At 37.7% G+C, this 24,515-nt stretch overlaps 1 protein-coding gene across 1 annotated transcript in view; it reads left to right on the forward strand.

The window, feature by feature from the left end:
- ADGRV1 (adhesion G protein-coupled receptor V1) overlaps positions 1-24,515 on the forward strand; it is a 262,471-nt gene that overhangs the window by 213,777 nt on the left and 24,179 nt on the right. The window contains exons 89-90 of the mRNA XM_059493101.1: positions 2,736-2,893; positions 16,102-16,223. Coding sequence (XP_059349084.1) covers positions 2,736-2,893; positions 16,102-16,223 — 280 coding nt within the window. The remainder of the gene's footprint in view (positions 1-2,735; positions 2,894-16,101; positions 16,224-24,515) is intronic.

Consider the following 24,515-nt stretch of genomic DNA (forward strand, 5'->3'; position numbering starts at 1 on the left):
AATGATCAAAAAAAAGTGGTCAGCACAGAACCAAAGTTGAACCCTCCAGTCAGATAACCATAGTCAAGAAGGGCAAGACTTATGGCAGCTTGGGACAAAAGCTAAATAGCTGTCTTTCCAATGCTAGACGAGACCTAAGCCGGGATCAAAAATTCTCTAAAGACTGAGGGGAAAAAAATACATTTTGGTAAAAGGAAGTGTTATGAGGAAGTCATGGTATCTCTATGATAAAATGGGAACTGAAGAAGCTAAAAGTGCTGGTTTTCTGTTGGCTTTTTTTTTTTTTTGGTGTCTTGGTTGGTTGTTTTTTTGTCTCTCTTGCAGAAGGCAGTATTTCAGTGGATAGATTTTTTTGATTGGTTTGTTGGTTGGTTGTTTAGTTGGTTTTTTTGCTATCACTCAAATTCAAAACTAAATACTTAAAGAAATCTAGTGCCTTAAAAAAAAAAAAAAAGAAAAAAAGGAATTTGCTGGAAAGCTAGGAAAGGAAATTACTGCAGGAAATAATGCTCTTCAGACAAATAAGTTTTATAATTATGTAGTTTTTTTAAGCTTCTACATCAGTCTTGCAGGGCCTTTTAAAGTAGAATAGATGTGTTCTGAAACATCAGCTTAGCTGATATTTTGGGGTATTTTTCTAATATTTCTATCCAGTGCTAGGAATATGCAGTACACAGTATTCCATGAGACAGATGTGTCACAGTAATGGAATAATATCTGTGTCCCCAGTATTAAGTACAATAAATAATTGCAGCTGGTCCCTTTAATGTTATCCGATATGATATCTATAAAAAAATATATCTGTCAACATATGTCATCACATGACTATATATGAATAAATCTTACAGGATGATGTGGTTGTCATTGACCTGCACACCATTGCTTCAAGAAAAAAATTCAAATTAAGCTTTGAAGATTAATATGGCTTTGTGTATTTCTTTACATAACTTTCCAGTATATTTTTTAGAGCAAGTACCAAAGGTTATTTGTAAAAGTGATCCATCTTTGTGGGTTTTCATTTTTATACAGCTTTTTTAAACAATATAAAATAGTGTTCACAATAAAGTTTCAAAAACTCTGGTAGACTTTTGGAGACTTATTATCTTTCACATACAAAAATTCATCAAGTTGAAAAAAATACAGATTTGAGAACTTAAATATGATTTTATAGAGGATTATTCTTGTGCTAAGATTCTTGCCTTCAGTATAATCATTAAATGCAGCATAGGTTGTAGTGATATGATTTCATTTCTTAGTGCTACTTGTGCCAACTCAAGAACACATTTGGGAAAAAAAATAACTTTCATACCTAAGAAATAATAAAAACTAGAAAGATTAAATGGATGGGATGTTGTGTTCCATATCAACCATGTTGAGAGCAGGTCAAGGGGGATGTTCCTGGCCCTCTGCTTAGCACTCATGAAGTCAGTCCGGGAGTGCTGGGTTCAGTTCTGGTCTTCTCAGTACAAAAGGGACGTGGACAGACTGTACAAGGTCCAGTGAAGGCCACTAAGATGAGCAAAGGACTGAAGTATCTCTTCTATGAGGAAAGAAACAAACACTTTGAATTACAATGCAGAGTTCTTACTTTCCCTGATGCGTACTTATTCAGTTATCAGATGATATCTAAGCTTGGTGTCTGACTGAGCTTCTACATTCTGCAGAGAGCTGTGAAAGGTATCTAGATTGTACTGGAAATTATTTTTGGGATTCACTGAGTATGCATGACTGCTGTTCTGAAAGATACAATGCAGGATGCAATCTTGACTTTATGGAAAGTATACCAAGTATACCCAAGCAAATCCAGAAGGTTTATCCAACCAGGTATGTCAGTGAAACATGTACCTAGGCCTCTCTCAGCATCAATGGTAAGCTTACTTAGATGAGCTGATCTAAGAAACAGAAGGGCTGTAAGTTACACCCTCTTAATAGGGATGGCAGTGGTCACATAGTCGCTAGACATACTGACTCCTGCGCCGTCCCTTGGGCTGCTCTGTTGTGCGTCATCTGTAGAGTGGGTCAGTGGCTATAAAGCCCATACTGGTCTCCAGGGAGAGCACAGAAAACCCTGATCTCTCACACTCCTAGAGCTCTCTTTAACTATCATCTCCTTTTTATTCAAGTCATCACTATATATGCATTATTTGACTCTTTCAGGGATAATTAATATTCTTGACACATCTTTAAAAATAATTATAGCAAATAAATGAAAACAGCAAGGAGAGACTGAACAACTGGGGGAAAAGAAAGGGGAAGGGAGTGAGCATTTGGTTTCTGTGAGCAAATGACTTTAGAAGGAATAGTTATGTTGTCTTTAGGACTTGTTCATTTATTTTAAAAATATATTTTTCAAAACCTAATTTGTGCTTTCAGGAGCTAAGTATAGAAAATTTCATAATGTCCTTTTAGAAATTGGTGACTAAGAATGATCACTTTAAATGAATATAGAAGCATGTAATTTGTTAAAATACAATATTTTTCATTTCAAGTTTATTTTTTTTCAAAATTGGTTAAGCTAAATATAACATGCATACTGGAAGAGCAAAAGCTATACTTCAGTTATAATGATAAGACCCAACAGCACAGAAAGGAACTTATCAAGTTTACTCTGGGAACAGAGTTAAAGAATTTGTGGTTTGTAAAGCACATCCTTTTTCAAAAATATTCTACTTGTAGTCTTTCAAGGTGTCTCTTATGCTTATCAACAGCATTTTTTTTCCATTTTTTTCCATCAGGTGTTTCATTCCAAATGCCTATGCTGCTCTCTTCACTGCTGCTCTGGTGCCATTAATGTGCCTGGTGGTGGTTTTTGTGGTGTTCATCCACGCCTATCAGGTGACTCCTCAATGGAAGGCATATGATGATGTTTTCAGAGGAAGAACAAATGCAGCAGGTATGATTTGTCGGCAAACAAGTTGTACTTTTGAATGGTAGGGACTGTTCTATCCAGTTCAGAGAACCCCACCTGAAACCATGGTTCAGTAGATACCTACGCACTTTAAGATTATGCCTGCTAATGTCCCTTTGATGTCTGTGAAAGTACTTTGATGATCAAAGCTATGTATGCAGATGCTTAACTGTCTGAGGGAATTAAAAATATGTAAAACCTAGAACAAGAAATTAGTATCACTGGCTTTGTGACTAAGTTTAGTCTACCTAAATATAAGACCAGAAATAAAGTACTGCCCTGCTTGGATCACTGTGTCCCCATGCTAGATTTTGGCTCGAGGTACTGAACGTCCTATCCCAGGGTGGGCTGGGGCTGCTTAGGTGCAATAATTGCCCACTTGCAGAGCATGATCACCTATGGATGCAGGCTGTACCTCCTGCTCAACCCCAGGTGATGGGCACAGCTTTGGTCATTGTGTTTTGCTTTATATGTTGTGGCTGTGAAGGCAAGCACACGTGCTCTGTGCCCTGGACTATTTGGAGTTAATGCCTTTGTTTTGATATTTCCTATGCTACTTGCAACTAAAACGTGCTTGAAAGGAAAAATCTCTCTTGTGCAAAACAGGAAGTTTCAGTCGGCCTCCTCTATCAGAACAATTTCAACTACAATGTTCCCAAAATAAAGTTGTGGCAGTTTAGACCAATATTTAATAATAATAGGACACTCTGTGGGAAGCTTAGAATATTTCTATTCTCTTCACAGTATTTTGTAAAAAGAAAATGAGCTTTAAAACCTAATGCAAATAATTTTTTGATAATTGGGGTACAGAGATATATTCCTTTCTTGAGAAAATTATCATAAATATTAAGTATGTACAATCTGAACATTTCTGCAAATATTTATGTCTTTTTTAATGATGCAAAGTTAGCGTGACTAAGATCTGTATGAATTCAGATAAGGTCTGATGATATCCAAGACCTTAGTTGCACTCTTTAATTTCTCTCTGATATAAATGCACAGAGGTGGCTCCTCTTGTCAGTCTTTCAGTTAATTTATTTATAATGAAATTGTAATTATGCACCTGCAAGGCAAACTGCTGTTTTGCTACCAAAGAGCTTTTGTAAGCACAAATTAAATACTGCATATGGTGACAGTGAGAGCAGGTTGGAGATGGGCTGTTTTAGAGAGAAAAACAAGTTGTGTCCTGCAATTTATGGTGGCTTAATTGTATAAGGGGACTCCATGTAGCTGTGTTTATGATTTAAGCTTTTAGAGAGAAAATATGGTGATTTCTTCCATTTGCAACATTACCTATAACTATGTAACACAGTACGAACTGTTGATTGGATCTCTGCCTTTTTTGACTGAATATTTGTCTTCTGAAATTAAAGGTGTTGGTAGTATATTTACACAGTTTTTAATGTCTTCTGGATATATTGTGCTTGAGGGAAAGGCAGTTTGCCATGGTAAGGCCTAGTTTCACTTATAAATCTTGAATCTTGACATTTGCTCAGCTGACTCCATTTTCTTACAAAATTCCTGGGAGCTGCTCCTGCTCCTGTTATTGTAGCCACATAAATGGCTGCTTTGGGAAACATTTTTCACATCAGTAAATTTGTCTGCAGTCAGTTTCATGATGATATTTTACTTTTGAAACATAGAAGAGGTCTTGGATTATACCTGCACCGAGTTCTGACTTACGAGACACTATGTGTTAGGAAAGCCTTTTCATAATGTTGCCTCCTTAAGTTGCACAGACATACAGTATCTTTTCTGTTTTCTTTTGACAATGAATATGCCATAAAATATGAATATGCCATCTCTCTGTTTCATCCAAAACCAGAGGAAAGGTGGAGCCTCCAAGCAACAGTTTATCTATGCCTTAGAGAATTCAGGACAAGAAGACATCAGTTGCTCTTCCCTTTTCTACTAATACATCCACTCCATTATAGACAGCCATCATGTTGTTCTTCTACAGCTATTGGAATAAATTCTGTAAATTCTGTAAAACATCTTACTGAACTTAGGTAGTAGCATGGTGGTTTACTACTTTTTTCTGTCCTATGAGCAGAGTTTGTTACTACCCACACTAAAGGAGACTCCTGTGTACTTTTTCTTTCCTGAGAGCAGAATAACAATTCTGGGTTTCACCGTACATGTTTAAAAGAAAACATTTGGTAGCTGCAAAGATGATCTGTTTCTAGACAGATAAATATTTTCTTGGAAAACTATAGGGTATAATTGGAGGGTCTATTATTTTTATTTGTACAATGCCCCTTTTTAATTGTACCTCCTTTTCTGTCATGCATATATTCTTCCTAGGTATCCTTAAGTAAATTCTTACCTCTTGTACCCTATTCTGGTAGTTTCAAGAAAATACCATAGCCCAACTATGGTATAGACAGCTAGCCCAGGAAAAATCTCTTTTAGTAATTGGTGCCAATTCCTTTGGCAGTGGTCTGTGATCTTCCTAGGTGTTTATATTCTTTACTGTGACTAGATTATCACTGTAAAAGAATATGATTAAATCAAGGTTTTAGTGTATAATAAACACAAGTAAATAGGCCAGCCAAATCTTAATTTGAGCAATATACACTCTTCTCATTACCCTGTCTGCAGCAGCAAATATGTGAGTTTTCCCTCTCATGCCCCTTTTTTACTGTTCCAGAATTTCTGTTACTGGTCATGTTGGTTTGCATGGTGATGGATATAGTTTACTTAGCTCAGAGAATTTTCCTTGACAGTAGAGGGCTCAAGAAAGGGCAGTGGGAGAGTCAAGAATTAGTTATCTCTTAGGGCAGTCAGCTTTTCCTTCTCAAAAGTGAATATTGGAAAGAAAAGTGTGAAAGGCTGAAAAAACTGGGAAAGATGATTTTCAAGGAATACCATCTCTGTAGTCATTCAGAAGTAGGCATTGAGTTTGCTTAAAAAGAGTCCTCACTTTGTACAGATTCTGTTTGCCAGCCTTTCAGCAAACATGTTCTGTTGGCTGACTGTCCTCCTATATATAGAAACTACCTTCTCAAAAGTTAGCCTTGACAGGAGCCAAGTCAGAGCATTCATTGGATAAACACATTTGGGCTAACTAATATTTAAGTTTGCATCACAGGACACCATTGGCCTTCCTGGCTGCCAGGGCACTGGTGACTAATATTCAGCTTGTATTTGACCAAGAACTTGGGTTCCCTTTCCATGGCATGCTTTCCAGCATCTCATTCCCTAATCTGTCTGTCCATCCATCCAGGGTTGCCCCACCCCAATGCAGAATCTGGCACTTTCCTTTACTGAACTTGTTGTGGTTGGTGATTGCCCATTCCTGTGCCCACTCCTGTGGCTGGCTGAGGTGTCTCTGCAGGGCCTCCCTGCCTTCGAGAGTCAACAGATCCTCCCACATTTGTATTATCTGTGACCTTGCTTAGTGTTCCTTCCAATCCTGTGTCTAAGTCATTCATGAAGATGTTAAAGAGCACAGGCTGAGGATGGAGCCCTGTGAAAACCCACTAGTGACAGGTCCTAATATGCAAATACAGAAAATTAATAGTAACAGGACAGCAATCCAATATAAATTGTTTTGTTTTCTGTTTGCTAACCTTTCCTAATTTCACAAAAAGATTTAAAAATGTAACAGAACAACTTGATTGTTCCCTCCCTGATAATTGTAAATAGATAAGCTTAATTTATTGAATGAATCTTGAACTTACATAATTTTCACTAGCATGCCCTGCTCATAAATATGCAGTACAACTTACCTGAATCAAATACCATAATTGTAAAAGTGCCAGAATCAGGGTAAAGATTAAAACTTCATGTTGTCGAAATAGAAATTCATGAATAATGCCTTGGATGTTTAGTTGCAAAACTTTAATTCCTACTTTCATCTTCCTTCATATAAATTTCTTTCATATGAAATCGTAGAATCGTTGGGGTTGGAAGGGACTTTGAAGATCATCTAGTTCCAGTCTCCAAATATATTTAATGTGTTAGTAGTTTGCAATTCCTAGTCACAACAGAACATGCTAAATAGTCTGCCTACACCAACTAAGAGATATATGCATTCACAATATTCAGCACACACACTGTATGTAATATTTTAGTCTTCGTGATGCTCCAGGAGCTTTTCTTTTTTGTGACTGGGAGAAAAACAAATCTTTGCCTTCAAGATTTTTTACAAATTCTATTAGGACAAAATGCACAAGCATAATTAGATGCTGAAATAAAGAACTAAGATCTGAATAAGGTAATAACATAAATGTATCCTCTTCACTCGTGTAATTTAGATTGCTTGCACTATGCTTCACATGTCTAAATTAGCTTTTTTCCTTCAAAGAAGTCTGCAGAAGCAAGCTCACATCCATGGTCTGTGACTGCACAGTTGTAATTTTAGCACTCATTTAATATTTTGCAACTGTGCATTTCAATAATTTTATGTGGAAATAAGTAGGATCATATTTTTCTTTATTCTGTTGATTTGATAATTTTCTGGGATGTGCCATGTTCCCTGCATAACAGTAATGGCATAAACTATGATACAAGGCCCTATTTTTCCCCTTTTATTATAACACTAGGTGTATGTGAAAGTTTGCCAAAACCCTGAGATTTAGTGAAAAGGTTAGAGAGGCTAGTCTTTTATGATTTTGAAGCAGAGATGTATTTGTTATACTTAATGGAACATTTGCTTTTCTTTAAGAAAGTGTACTTTAATTTCAAAATTTTCCTTGCTACAAGGATTGGCAGATCAAAAAATACAAATGAACAAAATATTTTGGCACATTTTTTACTTCCTACTTCAACAAACTATCAATGAACATTTTTTTCCACTTCAATTTCATGGACAGGCGTCTACTAGTTTTCTTGTCTTCAGTATCTGGTAGTGTTAAATTCTGCACATTGAACGTTCCCAGTCAGGATTCAGTGGTTTTGTTATGATTCATTGATTGCATTTTCTTGGTGGTGTATTTCCTTCTTTGAACTTTATGAGAGGAACCTGATTTGGTTTTTTGTTTTATTATTTTGGCCACAAAATCCAGTTACCAAACCCCCTTTTTTTTTTTTTTTTTTTTTCTTTTTTTTTTTTTTTTTTTACTGCAGCTGTCAAAAACAATTGAAAACCAAGCCAGCAGGATTTGGAACACTGTTTTTCAAGCTTATTTTAAAAAAATTTTGTTGTGGCATTTTTATATTTACATTGCAAAGTTTAACTGGTGCCTTCTTAAGCAATAGCCTGTAAATATTTCACTAATTTAGGTCTCCCACAAATTGTTGAAATTCTGTGAAGCAACACACTCTCCCCAGTCTTCTGGGAAAAAAACGTTTATAAAGACTTTTCAGGTTTTGCAGTAGATCATCATGTTTAGCTAAAATCTGTTAAAAGCTATTAAGGTTGCATTATCAGTTGCAGTTTAACAGCCAGCCTAAGGAGAGGACACTATTTACAAGAGTAAATATTTATATGTAAACTCAGAATACAATTAAAGCTGTAATATTCAATTGCCTCTTTTATTGAATTTCCTATTTATTAAAAAGAATAAAGAAAATGGGAAAATAATATGGACCAACATGGTCGTGATAATACAGACATTTCAATACAATTTCAATGCACAGTTCATGCTTTATTTTCCACAGTTAAATAATGTAGATATTTTCTGCAAAGACATATTCTGCAATATCATCAAAGCATTAATATTATTTCATAATTTTCAGTTTTCTTAATTTATATTTCGTTTAACATTTTTCATTGCTCAGACTTGTTGTTCTGTCCAATATCAGGGTATCAGGGAACAAAGGAAGTGGTGGAAGGAAGGAAGGAAGGAAGGAAGGAAGGAAGGAAGGAAGGAAGGAAGGAAGGAAGGAAGGAAGGAAGGAAGGAAGGAAGGAAGGAAGGAAGGAAGGAAGGAAGGAAGGAAGGAAGGAAGGAAGGAAGGAAGGAAGGAAGGAAGGAAGGAAGGAAGGAAGGAAGGAAGGAAGGAAGGAAGGAAGGAAGGAAGGAAGGAAGGAAGGAAGGAAGGAAGGAAGGAAGGAAGGAAGGAAGGAAGGAAGGAAGGAAGGAAGGAAGGAAGGAAGGAAGTGTGGGAAGGAAAGAAGGAAGGAAGGAAGGAAGTGTCGGAAGGAAGTGTCGGAAGGAAGTGTCGGAAGGAAGGAAGTGTCGGAAGGAAGTGTCGGAAGGAAGTGTCGGAAGGAAGTGTCGGAAGGAAGTGTCGGAAGGAAGGAAGGAAGGAAGGAAGGAAGGAAGGAAGGAAGGAAGGAAGGAAGGAAGGAAGGAAGGAAGGAAGGAAGGAAGGAAGGAAGGAAGGAAGTGTCGGAAGGAAGGAAGGAAGTGTCGGAAGGAAGTGTCGGAAGGAAGGAAGTGTCGGAAGGAAGTGTCGGAAGGAAGTGTCGGAAGGAAGTGTCGGAAGGAAGGAAGGAAGGAAGGAAGGAAGGAAGGAAGGAAGGAAGGAAGGAAGGAAGGAAGGAAGGAAGGAAGGAAGGAAGTGTGGGAAGGAAAGAAGGAAGGAAGGAAGGAAGGAAGGAAGGAAGGAAGTGTCGGAAGGAAGTGTCGGAAGGAAGTGTCGGAAGGAAGGAAGTGTCGGAAGGAAGTGTCGGAAGGAAGTGTCGGAAGGAAGTGTCGGAAGGAAGTGTCGGAAGGAAGTGTCGGAAGGAAGTGTCGGAAGGAAGTGTCGGAAGGAAGGAAGGAAGGAAGGAAGGAAGGAAGGAAGGAAGGAAGGAAGGAAGGAAGGAAGGAAGTGTCGGAAGGAAGGAAGGAAGGAAGGAAGGAAGGAAGGAAGGAAGGGAAGGAAGGAAGGAAGGAAGGAAGGAAGGAAGGAAGGAAGGAAGGAAGGAAGGAAGGAAGGAAGGAAGGAAGGAAGGAAGGAAGGAAGGAAGGAAGGAAGGAAGGAAGGAAGGAAGGAAGGAAGGAAGGAAGGAAGGAAGGAAGGAAGGAAGGAAGGAAGGAAGGAAGGAAGGAAGTGTGGGAAGGAAAGAAGGAAGGAAGTGTCGGAAGGAAGTGTCGGAAGGAAGTGTCGGAAGGAAGTGTCGGAAGGAAGTGTCGGAAGGAAGGAAGGAAGGAAGGAAGGAAGGAAGGAAGGAAGGAAGGAAGGAAGGAAGGAAGGAAGGAAGGAAGGAAGGAAGGAAGGAAGGAAGTGTCGGAAGGAAGGAAGGAAGTGTCGGAAGGAAGTGTCGGAAGGAAGGAAGTGTCGGAAGGAAGTGTCGGAAGGAAGGAAGGAAGGAAGGAAGGAAGGAAGGAAGGAAGGAAGGAAGGAAGGAAGGAAGGAAGGAAGGAAGGAAGGAAGGAAGTGTGGGAAGGAAAGAAGGAAGGAAGGAAGGAAGGAAGGAAGGAAGGAAGGAAGTGTCGGAAGGAAGTGTCGGAAGGAAGTGTCGGAAGGAAGGAAGTGTCGGAAGGAAGTGTCGGAAGGAAGTGTCGGAAGGAAGTGTCGGAAGGAAGTGTCGGAAGGAAGTGTCGGAAGGAAGTGTCGGAAGGAAGGAAGGAAGGAAGGAAGGAAGGAAGGAAGGAAGGAAGGAAGGAAGGAAGGAAGGAAGGAAGGGAAGGAAGGAAGGAAGGAAGGAAGGAAGGAAGGAAGGAAGGAAGGAAGGAAGGAAGGAAGGAAGGAAGGAAGGAAGGAAGGAAGGAAGGAAGGAAGGAAGGAAGGAAGGAAGGAAGGAAGGAAGGAAGGAAGGAAGGAAGGAAGGAAGGAAGTGTGGGAAGGAAAGAAGGAAGGAAGTGTCGGAAGGAAGTGTCGGAAGGAAGTGTCGGAAGGAAGTGTGGGAAGGAAGTGTCGGAAGGAAGTGTCGGAAGGAAGTGTCGGAAGGAAGGAAGGAAGGAAGGAAGGAAGGAAGGAAGGAAGGAAGGAAGGAAGGAAGGAAGGAAGGAAGGAAGGAAGGAAGGAAGGAAGGAAGGAAGGAAGGAAGGAAGGAAGGAAGGAAGGAAGGAAGGAAGGAAGGAAGGAAGGAAGGAAGGACTTCTGTTTTGATGCGTTTGTTTAAGTGAGTTATTGGTAATTCAGTTTGTAGATGTTCTAAGTGCTTGCCCATTGCTTTTCCTCACTTTAAAGAGAAAAGCCCCTTTTTAACAGGAAGGCATTTTCCAATAATTTTTCACTATGCACCATGAGCAGTCACTGCCTGAAATTGTACAGGAGGTTTTCTGTTGCTTCCTCTCTGCCTGGTAAAATAGGTTGTAGTGGACAGCATCAAGCTGTTAATTCATAATCAATAGGCACTACACAGGGATGAGAGGTTAAGCATGGGAACGGTCCCTTCATTAGTGAAGTTACAGTGACATGTTTGAATCCACCTCAATCTTCAACTTGCAGTTAGTTGAGCCATTGAAAGTATGACAGTGTGTCATGGTGCGAGGCTCCTCCTCATCTTCTTTTCCATCTTCACAGTTGCTTCCACTTCTTTATTCTTCAATGCTGCTTGTCCTCCCGGTCTTGGACTACCAAGAGGCCACATGGCTCTTAGTATTCTCAGATGCAGAGGCTGGCAGACATCCCCTTCCCATGGTTTCCAAAAGAGGTGTTTCATGCATACGAAGTTGATGGACAGGATACACTTGGTACTGAGAAATAATTTTTCTCTTTTTATTAGGCAGTTTCATCCCAGGTTCTAAAATTTAGTATCTATTACCACTTGTGCAATCCTTTCAGGCACAGAAGTGTGACAAGTGTTGCAGTTCTTATTTCTGAAGAAGCATGCCGGGGCTCACTGGAACCACAGTCCTATGGGGTTGAACTTCTTTGTGGATATCAGTAAGCAGCCTGCTTAGGTTGCAGTAGGTTTGGGTGCAGACATAGGAGATAATGAAATTATTTTTCTCAGTAGGTCATTACAAACCATGGAATCATAGAATGGCTTGGGTTGGAAGGGCCTTTTAAAGGTCATCTAGTCAAACATCTCTGCAATGAACAGGGACATCTCCAGATGCCTTAGAATGCAACAGAGAATGAAACTTTAAACTGTCACCAGTCTTCCTCTTCTTTGTGAGGTTTATTTCAGAAATAAAGAATTGTAAGGGTTTCATTTGTTGCAAACTTAAAAACACTGTAGGTGAAGTCATAACTAGTTGGAAATGTTTCATGTTTTGTTTCCTATTGTTTCTTGTTGTTTCTGTTTGTAAGGAAACCAAACAACAAACACAAGGCTCACAGCTTTTTCAGCTGGGCAATCTGGCATTTTATTACCTGAATTGTATGATGTTACTGTAGAGTTCCTTATTCTTCTGATAATTCTTCTGAACTTAAGAAGTTTTTCTTCGTAAGTTGTGATTTTGTGAAATAAAAGTCCCCTGAAGATTACTAAATAGGGAGAAAAGCCCTGTGTCTGTTTAGGGAAGCTCCTGAGTTGTAAATGGAAGAATTGCTAGGAGAAGTATTATATCCATCCAACTTTTTTTGCCCTTCTTAAAGGCAAGGCCAAACTTTTTATATACCCAGTACAGTTCCTTTTAGGTTCTTGATGAGGTGACTAAATTTTTCCATCATCCTCATATTTTTCCTGGATTATAAATTTCGTAATCTAATCCACATTCATAATGAAAATACTGCAGCCAATCTTTCAAATTCTCACAGTTTGAGAATTTAAAAGTTTCTCTCACATTGTTTTTGTGTGAATAACTTCCAAAATCTTGTGTTTACTCTAGGGACTCTCCTACTGTAGTAAACTACAATTTTATTACCCTTAGTAACTTATTACAACGTATTGCAGCCCTCTGAACAGAAATTTAATTTTACAGATTAAAATTATCTTTTCTCAACAATGAAGGCATGACTAACAGGGGACACTTCTAGTTATTTGGTAAATTGAATGTATGCAATTTCACCTAGGTAAATATCAAGCTGGACTATGGTAAGTTTTCAAGCTCTAACAAGCTGCAACTAGAGCTGCATAAACTGCATTTATCTGTATTGAATTTGTCAATGCTGTCAGTTTTTCTTAAGCTTATAGTAAGGAAATAGGGACATATTTCAAGAAAAGTCAGGAACAGTCAGGACAATGATAAATGCATGCATATATACATTTATATGTATTTAAAGAGGGTGTGGACTACCTGTTGCTTAAATAAAATCTTCCATCACTTGTAGTATTATAAAACAGTGTGATAAGTATACCAAAAATGGGGACCAGCATGATTGGATTACATAATACCCAACAGAACTTCTTGTCAGTGTCTCAGTTACATCACAGTAATTTTGAGCTGGCTTCTCCACATCATAAATCTTATCCACAAATGTTTATCCTTGGTAGATAACCCACTTGGACTTAGAGTAAAAGTCATAGCAGGGAAGGTTCATCTGCTCAGAATAACCCTTTGGGGTTTCTTTGGGAGTGGGTTGTTGGTTTTATATTCATATTAAGAAAACTACAAATAGTTATACTATTTTGGTCCATATCAAGACTATTTATTAGCATTCTCTTTGTGCAATACTGATTTTATGAACATAAAAGAATTTGTTGCTTTTTTCTCATATGTTTTCTCTAATTATTGAGCTTTTGTTGGACCAAAATCCAACAAATGCGTATACAGAACTTGAAGATCCAAGGCTTTAAATGATGCCACAGTTTCAACTCTGTATTAGCTCTTTGCAATACTGATAATTAGGCAATTATTAGCAACGAAGAAAAAAAAGAACAGAACCATAAACTGTACCAATATTCAGTATGTGGCAAAAAGCCAGTATCTTTACAGTTTTTCTTGTTAAAATGTTATGTCTGTATGATGTGGGGTATTCCCTACATTCAGAAGGCCCTTACTATTTGTACAATATTAAAAAAAATTACTAAAGGGCTCACAAACTGCTCTTTCTGGAGCAATGCCTGTAGAAACACATACCCACTCTTTGTTGATGCTTCATAACTAATGTGGAGAGGGGCAATGTCTGGCCAAGCAGTGTGCAGAACTGGCAAACATGGACTTTGAATTCTGCTGCAAACATGGTAACACAGGGGCTGGTTCTTTTCAGTTTCTGGACAACATGTGGAGGTGAAAATTTACTTTTGTTTTCCTTATTTCAAACTTTGTCCAGGCAGACATCTTCCTGCCAGCATTCCATAAGTCTTTTGTGCTATAAATACAGTGGAGAACATAAAATGAAAAATGTGTGCATCCTTAAGGACAGATTCAGCACATATTTTTGTAGATGAATGAAGTTAACTGATTCAAAGTCTATCTTGTGGGTCTTGGGCTGAGAGGAAGTTGTCACTATAAGTTTTTTGGGGTCTGATGTCTTATGTTTGACTTGAAAGGGAAAATAACAACAAATCAAAAATAAGCTATTCTTATCATTTCCTACAATCCTGTAAGTGGCCAGAGTTGGGACCACTTATGTATCCATGTGTCATGGTTTGGAACTGGCTAGATGCCAGGCAGCCATGAAAAACCATTCACTCATTGTCCTCTGTTATAGTTGAGCAGAGGAGGGGGAAAGAAAAAAACCCAAAAGGCTTATGGTGTGAGATAAGGATTAGGAGGAAACACTTTAAGGGCAAAATGGGCTCAAAACTTAAAAGACAAAAAGAAAAAAAATATTAACAAAATTAAAAGAGGAGAATGCAAACTAAACCTTTAGGACACCCTTTCTCCACCCCACTCCAGCTCTTCCTTCCTTTCCAGTGAAATGCAGGGAGACAAAACAGTTTTTTTAGTCAGTTTTTTATTCCATCTGTTATTTTTAAAAAATCTTTCTTCAGTTTGCTTAGGAAGAAGAGTCTCTTCTGTTATGTTGTGGGGTCCTTCTCACAGGAAACAGTTCTTTGTAACTTCTCTAACGTGGTCCTAATTTTCATGAGTAGCAGCCCCCCCCGACCTGCTGTAAGTGAGTACCTCCCACGGGCAAAGCAGTCTTCCCACAACTGTTTGCATGGGTCATTAGTTCATGGAATGTAGTCTTTTAAGGATGAGCTGTCTAGTTTGAAAGCAGGGATTCTCTTTCTCTATCTCTGGAAGCAAGGGTCTTCTTTCTTTCTTCAAGTTTCTCACTAGATTACAGCTTTTCAGCTTCCACATGCTCCCAGCATGAACCCTTTTCTCACAGGCTGTGAGCTATGAGTGCACCTCTGCATCCCCACATGTACTTCACAAATTACAGGGAAACTTTCATTATAGTCCTCACCATGACTTGTAGAAGAATCTCACCTCTGATGCCTGGAGCACCTCCTGCTCCTCCCTCCTTTCACTGACCTTGGTGTCCCCATGTTGTTCTCGTGTCTTCACCTTTTCCTTTTCTCTGACGTAGGAAAGAATTGGGGTCCGTAGGTTTGGTTGTTACTAAGTTCTATGAAGTTCTATGAGTTGAAAGGTTCTTACAGTGTTGATTCCATCCAAGCTCTGCATTGGGGATTTGCTTGTCATGACCTTTGCTGTTGGCCATGTGTTCCCCATCGGCGCAGCACAGGTGGCACCAGCTGCCGCAGTGCCAGCTCCATTCAACACCTCTCTTCATGTGGGGCGCTGAAAGGAGCAGCTGCTGCTGCTGCCTCTGCCCTTCTGCCCTCAGCATGGCTAGTTAAAGCAGCCAAGCAAGTACAGTTTGCTGTGGACTGTGCTGAGATAGCCCTGGCCACATGGTCCCAGTCACACTGGGAAGGCCCCCAGTGGCCACCTTGCCACTCCTGGGAGGAAAAGAAAGAAGAATTCCGTGTATTTTTTTTCCTTCTTAAGTATGTAATCACAGAGGCATTACCAACTACTTTAATTGGCTAAGCAGCATGCCTATTTTTAGACCCAGCCCACAATTAACTTTACCAGACATAGAGAAAGTTTCTAGCAGCTTCCCACAGGAAAAATTTCTTCTGTGGCTGGTGTCTTCTCTCCTCAACAAAAAATCAAGCCATGCAAAACCAACACACCATAATACTTTTCTTCTTTTCCTTTTCCTCTCAATTCTTAGAAATAATTTTTCTCTCAAAATCTCTAGAGCTTGCCAAGAGTTCTTCTATTCTTTTCCAAAGTTCAGCATATTTTTTTCACTTCATGTGTGCTCTTCCCACCACTTGGTTTGTTGAGCTGGGCTGTGCTCATTCTGCCCCAGACATCCTTCCGCTGGTCTTCTGATCCCAGGTAGGGTCATAAAAGCCCTGGGACTGCCACCCAACTAGAGCAGGACAAGGGCTGCCCACCACTGGAGAACAAGCTCCGAGGTTAGCCACACACAGCAAAACTATGTTCTGTGTCAGTAATTCTTTAAAAAGTGGTTTTTCCAAGGGCACAGCAGCTGAAACTCTGTATTTGTGGTTTGCAGAGATCCCCTTGGTCTTGTACCTCTTTGCCCTGATTTCCATCACCTGGCTGTGGGGAGGACTGCACATGGCTTACCGGCACCTCTGGATGTTAGTCTTCTTCATCATCTTCAACAGCCTGCAGGTAAGAGCCAGGATGTGGCCGGTCCTTTGGTCTTCTTGCTGACCCGGGGGTGTTTTCTCCACTCACGTTTGTCTGGCTTCACCAGCTGAACATCATCCAGTAACTCACTGTCACAGTGTGGAAGTGAGTATTCTGTTTGCATCTCAAACTGACATATGGAATGCATATTAAAGCAAGGGATGAATTATTTTTAAACAATAGCACCATAATTACGTAGATTTCATTTCATAGCTAATACACTCAGAAAGAAAACTGCTTGCTTCTGTATGTAAAGTGTTACTGAGATAATGATACCAATAAAACTGAAGTTCCTGCAGCCTTTGCAAAATCGCTATTTCAATTTTCTGTAGATGTTAATAATAATAATAATAATGATAATAATGATAATGATGATAATAACAACAACAACAGCAGCAACAACAATAATAATAAAACCCACACAAATATTTTAAATTCAAAAGCCATAATACAGAATCTTTTTCCATTGTAAGAGGTGAGTCTTGAGGCTTGGCTTTTCTCATATAGCAAATAACTTTTATTAAAAAAGAAAAAATAAAGACTAAATGTTCATCGTTAATAATAAAAAAAATGTAAATAGCTCTTTCCAAAATTTTACACGTATAAGTGTTTGGATAGAGAAACCAATGCATTGCAGCACTGCATTTAATACCATACTGCTTATTGCTGAATTATTTATAGAATAATGGTTATTATATCACAGATGGGAAAATACCTCTGATGTCAGAAAACAGTGAAATTAGCAGGAGATTTAAAATTATATATAAAAATCTTTGGAGGACAAGTACTTCTGGACTCAAGTATGCCATTCATATTTTTTTATAACAGAAACCTCTGTGACAACTTTTATTTCCCAATATTAAAAATCTTTATACCCCATCAAATAAATTTAACTAAAAAGGCATATTTCCACAAAATGTACTTATTTTATATTGAAAATGTGGGTGTTTCCCTAGGCAGTGTTAAAATACTTTTAAAATTACGTCTCAGAAATATTTTTTTAAATTGAGAAAAAAATATACTTTATTCCCTCAGAAATATATTTTTTATTTTTCTGTATATATTGTTGTTTAATTATTTTATATATATATATTGACATATAAATATGTACTTCTGTTCTGCTTCACCAGTGGATGTGGTCTCTTTTGGCATCTTGCCTTAATGATTATTACTAATATCTGGGAAATAACTGCATATTTCAACAGGCCGGAAGAAGTTAATACAGCATCTTTATTCACATTATGTCAATACTGATCTTCCACATCAGGAAAAGAAACCTTTTACTTTTTTTCTTTCTAGCCCAAGAGAATCGGGAAAACCTGAAATATATAATAATTATTTTCCTTATTCAAAGGGGGTAAAAACATTTCAAATGCATAGTCTCTTCCTGCTTATTATTTTAAACTAAAACATGCATGGCTGGAGCTCCAACTCAAACAATAGTAAACAAAAACTTTATTTCAACTATGAGTAGCTTAATAACTTATACTCCATGCATTACAAGTGGATTTTTATCCTTTGCTGGATTTTTGTACAGTATCCATTACATTTTATAACTATTTACTAACTGCTTTTTTAAGTATAAAGCTACCATATACTTAAAAGGAAAACAGTTTTTTGTGCTGCATACCCTGGGAGAAGTTAAAAAAATAGAGTAGCTCTTTCACAGTACTACAGGTTTTAAATTTGTTTGTTTTAGTAGATGATTGTATTCAGTGCTTTGTAAATCTCCATAATAAAAGAAGCTTTAAAAATATTTCCTGGAATGCCCCCACACTTTAAATAACCATCCCATATGGACCATTCTATTCTTTTAAAGTTAAGATTTATCTAGTCAAGAAATGGAAAAACTGATGTGTGATTCAAATGATCAGACATACAGCATGAAATGAAAAGCAGGGAAGGAACAAGGTGAAAAGTCTGTAAATTTCTTTAATCTGTGCTATTCATCAAATAATCAGATACAACTAACTAACTCAGAAAATATCAGTATGCAAAGTCTTTGTGTAGAACAAAATTATGTATTACCAATACTGAATAAGGTATTTTTTTAATACTGAATAAGGTATTTTTTTATTACTGAAGGTTTGGCCATAGGCAGGTGCAGCTTCAGAAAGGATTTTTAGACCATGTTCCCACCGATGAGGGGCTGGTCTTGGGGAGTACACACTTCCTGCTGAGAGTCATTCTGACCCAGAGGCTATGCAGAGCCACGTGTATCCAGCTTATGAACAGTCATGCCCAGTGTCCTTTGAAGATTTAAACTCAGCCAATCTGTCTGTAACTGGGAAAGCAAATGGGTCTTGATAGTGGATAACACATTTTCATAATGATAGCAGTAGAAACTACCTGTCTTTGTCATGCATTCTATTGGCATCTTATTCTCATGTCTTAGTCAGCTGTCAGAATTGATGATTGTTAAAACAAGGCTGTTTTAACAATAAAAGGTGGGTTTACCATTTATTGGTGAGCATTTCTGTTACACAATGAGCCCTGTTTCAGCTGGAAAGCAATTCATTGCTCATTAAGAGTTTTTTCCATGACAGGAAAGAGGAGATGAAATAGTTTACAGGAAGTAGAGGCCTGGTTCCCAGCTGTCGAGGAGTTATGGACTGTGTAAAGCAGCAGAACATGATCCATTAAAATGTGTTGGATATTCAAATGGATTCAACACAGGAGATTGAAAGGACACTGAATATGATCCATTGTGTTTGTTTAGCCCTATGACATGCATTTCCCAGGTAATGCACTTGCTTGAAAAGTCATTCACTCAGTACAAATTGTTTCCAAGAACTTCCTGCAGGAAATGGTTCCCATCAGAGACAAGTTTATAGTAGGAATTATTCTAGTACATGGAGGGGAAAGTAACCATTTCCCTGAAACTTCAGGAGTAAACATGCAAATGGGAGGGCAATAGCTGATTTACAAAATAAAAAGTACATTTAGAAAACCATGAAAGAAAAAGAAGTGTGTTGGGTATTTTGAATTCCTTACAGTATGCACCTAATTGTCCTACCTGGACAGCATCTGTGATGCAGAAACATTCCCTATTGCTCTGGCATGATAAGCCTTGGCTCCTCGTCTTTTCCCTTGTGAAACAGAAAAAATGTTTACCTCTCTTCTTAACTTACTATTGTCATTGTGGATTTATTCACAAGATACATGTTTATCTGGGGTCAGGAGTGAAAGAATAAGCTGCTGTCTTGAATACACCTCTCAAATATTTGGAATTTCACAAGCTCTTTTGCATGCACTATACCCATCTAAATGATCACCATGTTTTTCCTGCAGTTAGGAGAATATTTATGATTTGTATAGCTGACATCAGCAGAGGCCTATTTGCATTCAGTGGATCTAAAGTTCAGGGCAGTGGTTGGATCTCTTCCTGTTGTTTGCAAAAGGGTCAAAAAGAGACTTCAGGTCCATTCCTAGGCTATTCTCTGCAGCAAATTTTCTTAGTATAATCTAGATATTTCTTTGGCTCTATTTCCAGCACACTGCACTAGGCACCTCCATCCTCTATAACTTAAGAATGTATCTACACTGTAAACTACAAGTAATTAGGTATGCCACAGCTACCCCAGTCATAGTTTCCTTGCAATATGTCCCAAGACTTCCCTCTATTAGCAATAATTTAATTAATTTAATTTTTCAATAAGTAATTTTGAATTGAAACCTTACTCTTATGAAATACTGTGATATTACCCAACAACAGTATAAAACCTCCATTTTTCAGGAATATCAGGGGAAAAAATAAATGACAACTGGTAGGTAATCCATTATTAATGGCAGGATTTAAACAACCCTTTTGTGGTTTTTTTAGATAAGGGTTAAATGTCTGCCTGTTTTATATTTGAGCATACTCAACAACTCATGTCCATGTAATAAGCATCAGTGTTACATGCAAAGTACTTCTTCCCAAGAAATGCTGGAAAAATCTGTAAGAGTTGACTGGTAGTTTTCCAAACTGGGCAAATGGCCTCACTTGCCTAAAGCAATATCTCAGTTTAGAGATAAATTTTGCAAAAAGTTCTAAAAGTCAGCTTAGTTTTAGTAGATTGCAATCAGAGAAAATTCAGAAGTTTGGTACAAATACCTGAAAAGCCTTTAACAAGAAACATAGGAATACAGAAAACAAGAGAATGGATGCACATCCAAACCTGACATTGACTGGAGAAGATGAGATTAACCAAACTTCATTAATTAAACAAATTAATTAAGATAATTAAAATAACTGTGGCAAGCCAGAATGGGAGGAAATGTTAGCTTGAGTAGAAAGGGAGATAAGATATCAAAGAAAACTAGTATGTTGGGGGGGGAAAAAAAAACAACAAAAAACCCTGAAATATTATAATGAAACAATAGAAAATATACTAAGAGAAATCAAGATGACACAATTTTAGAAGGAGAAATAAAGTTTAAAAATACCACATATTGTGATAGTAAAAAGTGAGTAAAGATAAACTGTTCTGTAAGTTGCTGAATTATATTATGCAGGAAAGCAAAAGTACACAGTTTATAAAGCCCATGCCAGTACCAGTCACAAATGAAATATGTATTTTTTCCTAGAACATACTATTCAACTCTGGGATGTAGCCTGGGAACACAGAGAGGGCCACCACTATAAATAGGCTCACTTCCTGTGTGTTATGACGTGTTCTGAAAGCTTCTGCTGTGATGAGTCAGAGGTAGACTAGAAGATCCCATGCAGTGGTTCAGATTATCAAAGCCACACAAAACTAAACAGGACCCACTATTAGGCAGACATGAGATGCTGAATGTAAAAGGCTGCCTACAGATTTTGCAAATGTGATTCTACACTGCAAATTAGCCCAACAAAAGGCACTGAAGCCCTCATAGTAATGCCAAGATGAACCACAATTTATATCAAGGCTGTCAAGAAAAGGACATATTCTTGTTCAAGTAGATACAGTCCAACCAAATCTTCTGTCAGCTAAGTGCACAAACCAAACACAGTTAAACACAGGGCAAGCAATTCAAATAGTACCCAGACACAAAATACACATTCAAAGCAATTCACATCTGCATTTTGACATCTGTTCAATAAAGCTGTTTCTGGTGGCTTGGATTCTTAGCTGGAAGGAAAGACAATAGTATACTCAGAGCCATTCACTTAACCTTGAAAGTTGTTCACTACGTGAAATTTTTTAAAGTAAAAATAACTACAGTAAAGTAAGTAAAGAAAGCATGTCACTTTTGAGCCTTCACGCTTTTTGACATCAGCTAAACTTCTTGGTTGTAGTCTTGATTGGACAGTAGCATTGGTAGTATGCATTATAGTAGCTGCGTAAGCACAAGCTGTCCACGAGGCTTGATTACACTGTGAATCAAGAGAATGCAACAATTTTATATCCCTTTTTCTATGTTTGCAACTTCTTTCTTTAAAAAGAGTCCTCTCTGTTCCTAGTTACCACCCGAAATGTACTTTAACACATTATTTCTGTAATTACTTATGAAATTATAGTTAAAGATTTGATTTAGCTATTCAAGTCCATACATAACTGACCCAAAATCAATCTATAGCTGAAGACAAAACAAAGAAAAACTCTGCAGTGTCAAGTAAAAATAGAAAGCATTGTTAGGATAGAACTGAAATACATGAGAAATTGATGTCAGAAGAGTAATTTGTGTTTAGAGTTGTGTTTATAATATGTTTAAATAATAAGCAGTGAAAAAGTGTACTGAAGTGGGCTTTGATTTACTGGATTTTCAACTAATCACATAAAAAAGCATTTAGACTTTTAAGTGACACTCTTGAAATAGAAAAATGTGCCTATAATATATTTTTACTGTAATTAAATAACATTTTAAATCTTCCAGCATCTATGAATTTCCTTCATTCTTTCTTGAAGAATTTTACATTAATATATTTTAGGAAAAATCTCTTAACACCAATTTTTTTGCAACAGAAGGTGAAAAAGCAGTTTTAGCCATTCTCCTTAGGAGGTGTTAGTAATGGCCAGAATTATGTAGCACATAACAAGTAAGAAATGCAGCTGTAATTGCTGCAATGGGTGGAAGTATATCTGCTAAAAAGGGCTTGGGATCAGGTGTGTTCTTTTACTTTTCCACCTCTGTTGATATGAGTCGATGTTTCTTACTGTGAAGTATAAAATAACAGCCCAGTCAGTTGGGCAACTGTAACAAATCACTCATCACTGCAAATGCTTATTTTACAGTGAAGACAGTGTAGCTCTTTAAGTGCTGTTGATAATAACTTTGCTAGCTTAGGAAATAAGGAATCAGAAGTTGTCCAAACCAGGACAAAATTAGCCTAAAAGAAAACCTTCAATGGATTCTTTTTAGAAGTGTTTTCCTCTAAAGAATCACAGAATCGGCTAGGTTGGAAAAACCCTTAAGAGATTGGGTCCAACCCGTGACCCAGCACCACTTTGTCAACTAGACCATGGCACTGAGTGCCAGTCCAGTCTTTTCTTAAATGCCTCTAGGGAAGGTGACTCCACCACTGTCTCAGACACATTTTATGAAGAATCCTTTCTTTAGGATTTTTTATCCTGAGAAGCTGAGAGGCCTCAGGAACAAAATGTAAACAATAGTTATCTGCTGCTGTGGAATGGAACAGGTGCATCTGTGATTGGTCTCATGTAGCTTCTAATTAATGGCCTATCACAGTGAGCTGACTCAGACTCTCTGTCCGAGACACGAGCTTTTGTAATCATTCCTCTCCTTTTCTTTTCTATTCTTAGCTAGCCTTCTGATGACATCCTTTCTTCTATTCTTTTAGTATAGTTTTAATATAATATATATAATAAAATAATAAATCAAGCCTTCTGAAACATGGAGTCAACATTCTCTTCTCTTCCCTCATCCTAAGACCCATGTGAACACCGTCACACACCTCCCTGGGCAGCCCATTCCAATGCCCCATCACTCTTTCTCTGAAGAACTTCTTTCTAATATCCACTCTAAAACTCCACAAGGGTAGTTTAAGACTATGTCCTCTGGTCCTTGTTGGTGGTGTGGACTAAAGATATGGTAAGTGGCCAAAAGAAATGGCAACTCTTAGAAACAGTGGCATGATACGAAAATAGGTTTGGAACACAATGAAGAAAGAATCCTGAAATAAGCCTGGGAGACTTCTATACATCAGCAAAACTTTTTATGCTACAACAATGGTTCAGTTACATTTTGTGTTCTAACTGTGTTTTGATTTTGACAGCTAGAAGCCTGTCATTTCAATAGCAGTTTTATTTATAAGTTTCAATAGTGTCTTCTTTGTAAGATAAGATACCTATAAATAATACCTGGTTTGGATGTATTGATATTATCCTAGCTGTTATCTACAAACCTGGACAAAATAAAAGCAGCAGATCTGTTTAACTCATAGCAGGAATTTAAAGACAGTTTCTCAGCAAAATTGAAGGAGTAAGATTTAAGGAAAAAATATGGTGAAAATAAAATAAGGAAAGTATAAAACATAATAATACTAGATCTTGATACAAACTTTTACTTGAATTTTTCTTGTGAGCATGGCAGAAAAAGTGCTAGTCTAACTGTTCTATAAAGAGATTTAGGTATTATTGTTTATTCAGAAGACTGATGTATCCTATGTAATGAAATGGATGAGTTTTAGTCTGAAGAATGACTTAGTAGGAATTCTGTGCAATCCAATCACACTATGTGGAGAATTATGCACTAAGATACAAGTAGTGAAAGAATTTCTGCTATAAATTGATAAGCTATGTATATATGTATATACATATAAGAAGTAGAAACTGGGATGAGTGTTTCACTTACCTCATGACAAATGCAAATCAGCAGCATAATATAGGTCTGAAAGAAGCAAATGTGATGCTCACTTTGTAAACAAGAGCATTTTAAATGCTATTGTAAAGGGTATTGGTGATGCATTATTTGGGATCCTGTGGACATTTCTAAGACCATTGGTCAAAGAGATGAATTCTGTATATTGTAGCAGTAGGAGAAAAAAAAGCATGAGCAGGAATTTGAAAATCTTATTTCAGAAGCCTGAAAGAATGTCACATGTTATCTGTCATCTACTGCCTGTGTCAATATTGGCCTTGATCCAGTAGCTATATAATCACACTCGTGTCATCTTGCATGCAAAATAGTATACCCTAGTTTTTTAGTGACTTCAGTGTGTTTTCAGAATTTAGTCTAATTAAGAGCAACATTTGAGTTCCAGCATCTCGATTCTGTTCAGAAGGCAGTGTGATAGCACAGGCAAAGGACTGAGCATCTTTCCTACTTGCATCCACTTTGCCTTCTTCT

Source organism: Ammospiza nelsoni, chromosome Z, assembly GCF_027579445.1.
Source record: "Ammospiza nelsoni isolate bAmmNel1 chromosome Z, bAmmNel1.pri, whole genome shotgun sequence".
Lineage (NCBI taxonomy): Eukaryota > Metazoa > Chordata > Aves > Passeriformes > Passerellidae > Ammospiza > Ammospiza nelsoni.